Here is a 10,897-nt window from a genome sequence, read left to right on the forward strand (position 1 = left end):
GAGATTTAGAAGGGAAGAGTGGCTGCTTTGCCTTTTACGCTATTGGAGAAGTACTCGAAATTCCTCACATTCTTCTCTTGTTAACAGTATGTTTACTTTTCATCACTGGGTTATTAGGATTAACAAAAAGTCATTGCTTCAAGCTCATTTAATTTGAATTTAGTGAAAGCAAACTACCTCCTGCAGGCTGCGGGAAACATTCTTCTGCCGGAGAGATGTATTAATTTGCAAAAAGCAGCCACCCAAAAATGCGAGGCTTGATGACCACTTGCACCCCGATGTTCAACATCCCCGTGCATGCACTGCATCCTAATGAAGCACCTTATGTTGCAAATTCCAGGACGGTCTGAATAATCTGACAGTCTAATTAACATTTCAGTCTGGCTATCAAACATTCGCTTTCAATGCCAAGAAGCTTTTTTTTCTGTCTATACTTTCTAGAGCACGGGGTTACAGCCTGCATGCACCACTTCAAAACGTCATTTACCCAAAGAATTAGACTCGGCTTCTAGTTCCTTGGTGCATCTGTAGCAGAGCTTGGTTTAATTTGCAGGAATCTAAGCTTTTCAGCATTGTTTTCACAGCAAGCTCCTGCCTTTGCTGTCCTCAAGTCTGTTGCCTATCAGGATGGTGCACTAAGAGTAGTTAGGTAAATATTTCTTTATTAAATGATTAATTCCATAAATAAATTCTTTTAATTCATTGAATATAAAATTAAAATCATTTACAACTTATTCCAGTATTACAGGGGCTGGGGGGGGGTAAAAAAAAAAACCAACTCAAGGGGGGGGGACCAAACAAAACCACTACAGTTTGATAAATAAAATACTCAGCTTTAAAACAACTGATTTCTGTTTGCCATTAAACTACAGTTGGTACATAATAGCTGCCACTGTGAACACCCCACAAGTGCCCACCTCAGGAAGGAATGTAACTTCCAACTTGGTTGGGAAAAGGTGAGATAAGATGGAGGGAGGAGGGGAGAAGCGTAGTGTTAAATTGGACAGGATAGGAAAAAAAAAAAGGTTTCAAAACCGGAACAAAACATTTATCTGATCACTTACAAACAGAAAACAGTATATCATTCAATAAGGTGCTCCAAAAAGAAGCAGTAAAGTTGCTCCAGTACTATGAAGCTTTAAGTATGCTTAAAAATCTCTGTTGCGGTAGTGTCCAGTTGCACAGTGCACTCTTCTAACACCTCAATGTTGCCCTCAACTGGGCAAGGCACCATTTCCATCCAAGGTCCTTTCTCCGTGGCTGGTTACTTCACACTTCGGTTTAGCATCCCACCCCCAAGACAGCTTAGTCCCTGAATTTGTGGATGTCGTTGACTAGTCTGTAGTAGGGATAAGCTTCGTTGGCGTGTGGGCAGTTGTAGTTGCATCGGCAGGACTGGATCATCATGACACTCTTGGTGAAGGTTTCTCCATCATCGCAGCGGAATCGGATCTTGACAGTCCTGGTCTGCTGAGGCGTGCAGCACCTGCCGTCCACGCACGAGCCACAGTACTTGGGCCGGTACTTCTTCACGCTGGAGCACCCAGCATAAGTAAACTTCACCGGGGATGGGGACTTCGTAGTCTTGGTACACTTTTTTCCCTTCTGTAAAGGAGAAGCAATAATATCATTAGCAGGAGATCCTTCTCCAGCCTTTGCCCTCCACCCAAAGCAGTTTGGAAAGAAGAGGAGCACTGGAAGAGGCTGTTATTTACCTTCAGGGAGGCATAGCTGGGCTGGCCACATGGCCTGACTTCACATATCCTGGTCTCTTTGATGAGCTTGCAGTCGGGATTGTCGTTGGTAACCCTCGTGGAGATGCCGGTTCCGCATGTCTTCGAGCACTGGGACCAGGAGGTTGTTTGCACAATGCATTTGGGATTCTCAAAAGCTCGGCTTTGTGGCTCGGATCCAAAAACTGGAAAAGGAAAGGAGAGCTTAGCCTAAATACATCCTCTTGCCAGGTTTCCTTCTTTCCATCGGGGTCTAAGGAGTCGTACAGCTGCCCTCCTGCCTCCTCCCCGTAACTGTCAAGCAAATTAACCCATACTCACCAGGTAGCATTTTCAGGCCTCCTTTCACGATGGCGATGAGCTCGTTGTTCCTGGTTAGTTCGCCTTCGGAATCATCCAGCCCAAACTCCTTACTGAAGAAACCTTCCAGCTCATCCAGCGCATCCTTGCTTTCATCGCAGACCCACTCCTCGCAGCACTGCCCAGGGACTTTGACCAGCCTGGGGCTGGGACAGCCCAGGTTGGGCAGCGAGAGCTCCTGCGGGCAGAGCGGGATGCAGCCCACAGCTCCATCTATGCACGTACACTGGTGTTTACAGTTGGGCTGGAAGCTTTCGCCGTTCTGGTAGATTTTGGAGTTGTATTCACACGGCCTCCCCTCGGATTGGGCTGCAGGAGAGGGAAAAGGAGGGAGTCAGCGGTGGGAAGCAGCGGTGGGAATCACACAGGTATTTGCTGGGCTGTTAAATTCAATTTACGGCGGAGCTCCCCGCAACCCCCGGGAGACGCGGGGCCAGAACAATAACTTAGTCAGGAATCACTTTTCCTTCTGTGCGTTTAGCGGAGCCCAGACACACTGAATCGCATTCCAGACTGCTGAAGTCATGTGCCTTTCTGCCAAGCTCCCAACAACAAAAGCATAACCATACATGGGCTCGAAATTCCTTAAACCTGGCGCTGCGGGGAGTGGGTTTTTCTCCTGGGGGGAGCCGCTTACCTCTGCAGATGCCCTTCAGCGCAGCGGGGCTGGCGCCGAAGTTGCACTCCAGCCCCTTGGTGTGGTCGCAGGGCTGCACCCGGCTGCAGTCTTCGTTCAGCTGCTTGGCGCAGACCTTGCAGCACCCGCAGCCATCCAGGACCAGCCCCACGCCCGGGGAGCACTGCGGGACGGTCGCCGGGCACTGGCAGACGGCGGGGCAGGGTGAGCCCAGAGCCTACGGAGCAGAGCAGAGTAGAGCAGGTGAGTGTGGGGAGCAGAGACATGCAGCCTTCTTCCATCCCTTCATCCCTCCATCCCCTCCATGCTCCCATACCCCTATCCCACCATATCTCCATTGCTCCATCTCTTCTGTGCCCCCATCTGTCCATCCCTCCACCCCTCCATATCCCTATCTCTCAGCACCCCATCCCTCCACACTCCTTCCTCTCATCTCCCCCATGTCCCCATCTCCCCTCCATGACCCCATCCCTCCATGCCTTCATCTTCCCATCTCTTCCATCCCCTCCTTCCTCCTATCTCCTCCGTCTCCGCATCTCTTCCATGCCTCCAATCCCTCCCATCTCCTCCATCTCCGAAATCCCCTCCATCCTCCCAACTCCCACAACCCCTGCATCTCCCTTATACCCCCATCTCCTCCGTCCTCCCATGCCCCCCATTCCCTACCTCCCCCATCCTCTCCTCCATTCCCCATCCTCCCATCCCCTCCATTTCCCCCATTCCCTATCCCCCACCTCCTCCATCTCCTCCCTGTCCCCTCCATCTCCCTATCCTCTCCTCCATCTCCCCATCCTCTCTCTCTTTCATCTTCCCCATCCCCTCCCACCTTCCCCATCCCTGCCATCCCCTTCATCTTCTCCATCTCCCCCATCCCCTCTATCTCTTCCATCTCTTCCATCTCCCCATGTCCCCCATCCCCTCTTATCTCTTCCATCTCCTCCATCTCTTCCATCTCCCCATACCACCATCCCCTCTTATCTCTTCCATCTCCTCCATCTCTTCCATCTCCCATGCCCCCATCCCCTCTTATCTTTTATCTCCACCATCCCCTCCATCTCCTTTATCTACTCTGTCCCTTCCATCTCCCCCATTCCCTCCATCTCTTTCATCTCCCCAATCTCCCCTGTCCCTTCCATCTCCCCCATCCCCTTCATCTCTTTTATCTCCGGTCCCTTATATCTCCCCCATCCCCTCCATCTCTTCTATCCCCCCCATGTCCCCCTTCCCCTCCATCTCCCCCATTATCTCCCCCATTATCTCCCCCATCCCCTCCATCTCTTCTATCCCCCCATGTCCCCCGTCCCCTCCACCTCTTCTATCTCCCCCATCCCCTCCATCTCTTTTATCTTCCGCCCCTTACATCTCCCCCATCCCCTCCATCTCTTCTATCCCACCATGTCCCCCGTCCCCTCCACCTCTTCTATGTCCTCCATCCCTCCATCTCCCCCATTATCTCCCCCATCTCCTCCACCTCTTTCATCTCCCCCGTCCCCTCCATCTCCCCCGTCCCCCTCACCAGGCGGGCGAGGCAGAGGATGGCGGCGGCGATGGCGGGCGGCGCGGCTGCCATGGCGCTGGCTGCGGCTGTTCGTGCGGCGGTGGCTGCGGCGGGTGCCGGTGCCCGGGGTGGGGGGGTGGATCCTCCGCGTCCGCCCCTGTGCCGCTGCCGGCGCTCGCTGCGCGCTCTGGGGCCGCCGCCGCCGCCGCCGCTTTATAAGGGGGCGCGGGGGCCGCTGACGTCGCGCGTTCCGGGCAGCGGCCGGGCCGGCGCTCGCGGCATCCCAGGAATGCGCCCGCCCCGCCCCGGCTCCCGGCCCCACGGGGGTCCCCGCCGCCCCCCCCGCCGCCTCACGGGCTGCCCTGCCCCGCGGGGACACCCGGGGCCGCCGCGCCGAGGGACCCCGCGCTGCCCGGGCCGACAGGGACAGAGAGAGAGAGAGAGACCCCCCGCCATTGCCTGAGGGGAACGGCCCCGAAGGGCGGCTGGGCCGAGGGACCCCGCGCTGTGTGGGACAACCCACCCCTGGGATCCTCTGGGCCAACCAGCCCCTCGCAGCACCCAGTCCAAGCGACCCACAGCATCACCTGTGCCAAACAACCCCTAGGATCACCCGCTCCCAGTAACCCCTGGGATCCTCTGGGCCAACCAGCCCCTAACAGCACCCAGTCCAAGCGACCCCGAGGATCGTCTGATCCAAGTAACACAGAGCGTGATCGGGGCCAAACAACTTCTAGGATCAGCTGGGCCAAGCAACCCCTAGGATCATCTGAGCCAACTAACCCACAGCATTACCTGGGCCGAGCAACCTCTAGGATCAGCTGGGCCAAGCGACCTCTGGGATCGTCAGGGCCAAACAAGCCCTAACATCACCTAGTCCGAGCGACCCTCTAGCCTCATCTGATCCAAATAACCCATAGCATTATCTGGGCCAAACAGCCTCTAGGATCAGCTGGTCCAAGCAACCTCTGGGATCATCAGATCCAAGCAATCCCCTAGGATCATCCGGTCCAAGCAATATCTGAGACCATCTGATTCAAACAACCTCTAGGATCATCTGGGCCAACTGGCCTCTTGGATCATCTGATCCAAACAGCCCCTAACGTCACGCAGTCCAAGAAACCCCTAGGATCATCTGCTCCAAGTAACCCATAGCATCATCTGGGCCAAACAACTTCTAGGATCATCTGGTCCAAGGGACCTCTTGGATCGTCTGGTCCAAACAATCTCTAGGATCATCCAATCCAAGCCACCTCTAGGATCATCTGGTCCAAACAGCCCCTAACATCACCCAGTCCAAGCAAGCCCTAGCGTCATCTGATCCAAGCAACCCATAGGATCATCTGATCCAAGTAACCCATAGTATTATCTGGGCCAAACAGCCTCTGGGATCAGCTGGTCCAAGCAACCCCTAGCATCATCTGATCCAAGCGACCTCTACGATCATCAGATCCAAGCAACTTCTAGGATCATCTGGTCCAACCAACCTCTAGGATAACCTGGTCCAAGCAACCGCTAGCATCATCTAGTCCAAGGGACCTCTAGGATCATCTAGGTGATAGGACAAGAGGAGATGGCCTCAAGCCGTGCCAGAGGAGGTTTACTTTGGACAGCAGGAGAAATTTTCTCACTGAAAGGGCTCTCAAGCGCTGGAACGGCTACCCAGGGAGGTGGTGGAGTCCCCATCCCTGGGGTGTTCAGGGATTTAGCAGTTGACAGGTACAGTTGGGCTTAATGATCTCGAAGATCTCTTCCAACCAAGGGATTCTATGATTCTATAACCCAGTCCAAGCTTTTTATGTTTAAATGAGATGACCCAGTACCCCGTCAAGCTCAGCCTTAAGAATCCACATCCCTGGGGAGATGATTCCAATATTTAACTGTTCTCATAGCGAAAAATTTTCTTCTGGAATCCAGTCAGAGCCACTGATCCCCGTTCCCCCTTGTCTTTTCCATGTGACTCCTCGTAAAAAGGGAGTCTCCATCCTCTCGGCAGACACCCTTTCCGTACTGGTACATGGGAATAAGGGCTCCCCTAAGCCTTCTCCTCTCAAGGCTGAGATACGGATGCGTCTAAACACAAGGATGTTAAAGCAAGGACCTTGGTGCTTTTGGCATCGTGCTGGTGGTTGCACCGGGGTGAAAAAATTCATCACCAAACATCTCGTTTCTCCCTCCGACAGCAACGAAGTTGCTGTCGGAGGGAGAAACGAGATGTTTGGTGATAAATGAGATGTTTGGTGATAACATAGAGCCCCACAGCCCAGGATGCATCAAGGTTTTCCAGCTAGGAGCTGGTGGGACACCAGCTTCTTATCCTTCTCACTGCTGGTTTCTTGCCCCCCTCCTCAATCTGGGCATCCTGGATCCATATCACCTTGTGGAAGTTTATGCTTCAGGCTCAGGGAAGGGAGTTTAAGCTTCTGTTGTGGCGTCTTTTCTTTTCCTGGCTGTAAGTATTTCCAGATGGAGATTTAGACACCAGACGTAACAATATTTCCATATTTGGTATAGCAGTAGCCTGCATTTTTCACATTTTTCTGCTCTGTTATCCAACCACAAAGCATTCTTGACAGCTTCAGATGTTGTTAAATATAGCCTTAACTTCTGTTCCCAGGGCAGGAAATTCTTTGGAATTCCTGTTTTTCACGCAATCTGTCTATCATGATTTAGGAGAATTGGGCTGGAGGAGCCAACTGGCGTTATCCCGCAGTTTGCTCCTTTATTGAAAATAGCCCAGCAGTTGAGTCTGCTACCCAACGGCGTTACAATAAGTCCCCATTCCAGGGATTTTTCTTTGCAAATGAGATTATTGTTCCTAATACAAGTTCAGAGCTGGTTTTTGGGTTTGGTTTGTTTTTTTTTTTTCAAGGCTGGAAGGTGGAGGAGCAGATTCAGAGAGGTGAAACTTGGCAAAACCCCTCCAAAGCCCGTAAAAAAAGCGGAGAGGGGAAGGAGGAGGAGGGGGGGGGTTGAGGCAGACACTGGAGATGGGTGTGAAGAGGAGAGGGATGCGATGAACCTGTCTGCGTCGCGTTCCCGTACAGTCAGCGTCGGTGAGCGCTGGTCCTCAAGGATGGGCAGGAAGGGAGGAGAAGCAGCAGCAGCTCTGAAGCTCGGAGGAGCAAAGCCCAAACATCCCATCGCCTGCCGAGAGGGTTACAGAAAGGACCTGTTTCACCAGGACTCTACTCATGGCTCCAGGTAAGCTCTTCTTCCTTGGACTCGATGATCTCAAAGGTCTTTTGCAACCAAATGATTCTGAGATTCTATGATTCTCTGCACAGGGGCCGGGGACACGTCTGCCTGCCGGGTTGTTTTGTGTTTTAACACCACCAGGAATAATAAGGCAGCCTTGTTGGACCTTGCTGGAAAAAAAAAAAAGGGTGGTTGTTGTCCTGGGAGCACGGCTCCTGGACGTGGCTTTGGCCGGAGGAGAGCGGCAGGGGGACGCCGGCTGCCAGGCAGGCGACAGCAGAAGGGGTGCAGACAATGGGGCCCCTGTCCTCGGCCGGGCCAGGCGGCAGCGCAGCCTCCAGCCGTACGGCGCGATTTCCAAACACATACACCGCGTTGTTCCACTTCTCCGACGGGCATCTCGCCCCGAGCGGCTCCAGTTCCCACGGGACGGAGTGAGGCTGGTGGAGACAGCCCAGCTTTGTGCACTTTCCCTGCAGAAACCGCTGAAGCTTCACAAAAAGTGGCATCACCACCTGGACAGGACAGTATGGGATGGGGTGGATGACGCAGGACAAGATGGGATGGAGATGGGATGGATGGGTGATGCGGCGAGGGATGGGGATGAGAGGGATGGGATAGGATGGGATGGATGATAATGGATGGGATGGGATGGATGATATGAGATGGGTGATATGGGATGGATGATATAGGATGGGTGATATGAGATGGGATGGATGATATGGGATGGGTGATATGGGATGGAATGGGTGATGCAGAACAGGATAGGATGGATGATGCGGGATGGGATGGAATGAGCTGCAATGATGATGCAGACAGGATGGAATGGGTGATGCAGACAGGATGGGATGTAGATGCAATGATTATGCAGAACGGGATGGGATGGAGATGAAATGGATGATGTGGGACAGGGCAGCCTCTCTCTGCCCAGGAAAATGCTGTGGCCCTTGGGACAGAGGCAGGGACACTGGTGCCACTCTCAGACAGGGCTGCAGAGCCCAGCCTTCTCCTCCAGGGGTGTCTCCATGCCAAGAAGGAGAATTTATGTCCCCTGTACTGCCAGCCCTCCTCCCAGTGGGGGCCAGGCACCTTCCTGGGTCAGGCCTGATGGAAGGTCTGGACAACACCCTCAAAGATGTGGTGTGAACTTTGGGGTATCCTTTGCAGGGGCAGGAGTTGGTCTTTGTGGGTCCCTTCCAACTCTGAACATTCTATGATTCTAAGGTTCCCATTGTGGGCTTTTCCCACCCACCACAATTTACTCTTTTTGTATTTTTCTTTACGTTAAAGTAAACTTGATCCATGTTTTAATTTGCAGTGGGTTTGTGGTTCAGGAAGGGTGATGGGATGAAAGCTCCAGGCCCTCGTTACCCAGAACTTGGCCTACAGAAGGCAGCAGTCGTTTTCTTCATCAATGCCTCAAAGTCTGACCAGAAAGGACGATAGCTGAAAGGGAAATTCTGCCTTCAGTTGCATCTCCTGAGAAGGCTGATATAGACAGAATCACAGAATGGTTTTGTTTGGAAAAGACCTTTAAGACCATCAAGTCCAACCATCAAGTACAGACCATGTAGTGCCAGTTCTGATAACAGGAGTTATTTTATGTGCCTATTAAGAATTTGACAGAGGCTACCAGTGAACCTAGAAGGTTGCCAGCAATGGTAGTAGCGCCGTCCCATCCCTACTGATTTGGCCGAGCCCCAGCTGGTGAGGAGGAGGAGGAGCAATTCCAACCTGTCCAGTCTGCTGGGCTTCCCTGAATTTTGTAGGTGTGTAGTTATTTTCTGTGGGACTTTAGTTTTAAAACTCCAGCAGGTGGGTTTGAGATGGAGAATCTAATCGGTCCTTTTTCCCCCCATGATGACTCTTTTCACAGCAGCATTGTGATCAGCAGGACCGAGTTTGTGATCCAACGCACTCCAATTAATGAAAACTTTGGATATTTTTCACCAATTTTGGAAAAACAGAAGGAGCTCACACACCGAATCCCAGTTAAATTGGGCAGTTTTGCTTTCCAGGGATTCATGCAAACACTTATTTATTTAATGCCATCTAATTTAAAGACATGCACCAAGTGATTTGCTTTGATCTGTGACTTCCACAACACCCAGCAAATGCCGCAGGAAAATGCAATGAATGGCACCTTTTCTCTCTTGGTTTCGTGTCTTGCCTCACATTCACATGGCTTTGATGGGAAACTGTAACTGAACCTACACTTGCTCCAAAAAAGGGTCATTTTGAAAGCTTTGAAGCACCTTTTAACAAGCCTGGCCTGAATTTCAAGTAGATGACAACACTTGAGATGGGTTGAGTTTCGCTGGAGTTCAGGTTAGGCTGTGACCCTTTCGCAGGGTTCCCCTTCACACGTTTTGCATTAGAAACCAGGACTCAGTGTTTACATTCTGGGCTGGGCCTGCATCTCCTGATGTACGTCAGAAAACAGGAAAAAACTTTGAAATATCTTCCTCTTTTTTTAGTTTTTTTCAGTGTAAGGCACTGTTCCAGAGCTTTGTTGTCCTCAGTGATCTGGGAAATACTCTCTGCTTCACGTCATGAAGAGTGTTTTGCTGGCTCCTCACTTCTAGTGCCGTAGGCAGTCGCTGTTTTGGGCAGGTGAAGTCTACTGGGAGCTTGGCTGATGCAAAAGCAGGAATTTGAAGCAGTTGGCTTATGCAGCAGGTATTACAGATTTAGTGAGTGTATCCTGTCGTTTCCACAGGCCTGCGTGTCCCCAGGGAAAGGACTTTCCAGCAAAAGAAATCAAGAAAAGAATGACTGAATGGTTTATCCTCTCTCCGCCCAGCATCATCATTGTGTGGCCGTGCCTCGGGACCGCGGAGCAGCGTGAAGAGATGTCTAGGGTGGAAGCTTCTCCAGATGCTGGTGCTCAGACTGACAGTGAGTGAGCCAGCAATGTGTGCTCGCAGCCTGCAAAGCCAGCCGTGTCCTGGGCTGCATCCAGAGCAGTGGGACCAGCAGGGAGGGAGGGGTTTCTGGGATTCTGGCCCTCTGCTCTGCTCTGTGAAACCCCACCTGGAGTCCCATGTCCAGTTCTGAAGTCCTCACCACAGACAGAAGATGGATCTGTTTGAGCGAGTCCGGAGGAGGAGGTGAAGATGATCCGAGGGCTCAAACACCACCTGTATGAGGGTAGGCAGAGAGAGTTGGGGTTGTTCAGCCTGGAGAAGAGAAGGCTCTGAGGAGACCCTAGAACAGCTTCCAGTACAGAAAGGGGCTGCAGGAAGGCTGGGGAGGGGCTTATTACAAGGGCCTGGAGTGATAGGATAAGGAGGAATGGCTTTAAATTGGAATGGGAAAGATTTAGATGAGACATCAGGAAGAAATTCTTCAGGATAAGAGTGGGGAGGCCCTCACCCAGGTTGCCCAGAGCCATGGTGGCTGCCCCATCCCCGGAGGGGTTCAAGGCCAGGCTGGATGGGGCTTGGAGCCCCTGATCCAGTGAGAGGTGTC

The 10,897-nt window shown here is 52.3% G+C and overlaps 1 protein-coding gene across 1 annotated transcript; it reads right to left on the minus strand.

Annotated features, from left to right (window-relative positions):
* Positions 1 to 645: 645 nt before the first annotated feature.
* CCN1 (cellular communication network factor 1) lies at positions 646 to 4,380 on the minus strand. The gene is made up of 5 exons (XM_069862776.1): positions 4,247 to 4,380; positions 2,731 to 2,947; positions 2,055 to 2,402; positions 1,716 to 1,918; positions 646 to 1,605 (listed from the first exon to the last, which is right to left on the minus strand). The coding sequence occupies exons 1-5, from the start codon at positions 4,298 to 4,300 to the stop codon at positions 1,306 to 1,308; spliced, it is 1,122 nt and encodes a 373-aa protein (XP_069718877.1). The 5' UTR covers positions 4,301 to 4,380; the 3' UTR covers positions 646 to 1,305.
* Between the last annotated feature and the right edge of the window lie 6,517 nt (positions 4,381 to 10,897).

Source organism: Phaenicophaeus curvirostris, chromosome 8 (assembly GCF_032191515.1).
Source record: "Phaenicophaeus curvirostris isolate KB17595 chromosome 8, BPBGC_Pcur_1.0, whole genome shotgun sequence".
In the NCBI taxonomy this organism is placed as follows: domain Eukaryota; kingdom Metazoa; phylum Chordata; class Aves; order Cuculiformes; family Cuculidae; genus Phaenicophaeus; species Phaenicophaeus curvirostris.

What these genes read in the sequence shown, in the direction of transcription:
- CCN1 (XM_069862776.1), bottom strand. Translation starts at nt 4,300, where the DNA reads ATGGCAGCCGCGCCGCCCGCCATCGCCGCCGCCATCCTCTGCCTCGCC. An exon ending in GCTGAAGGGCATCTGCAGAG is followed by an intron (nt 2,403 to 2,730) that starts GTAAGCGGCTCC and finishes CCTCTCCTGCAG; the next exon opens with CCCAATCCGAGGGGAGGCCG. An exon ending in CCAGCTATGCCTCCCTGAAG is followed by an intron (nt 1,606 to 1,715) that starts GTAAATAACAGC and finishes TCTCCTTTACAG; the next exon opens with AAGGGAAAAAAGTGTACCAA.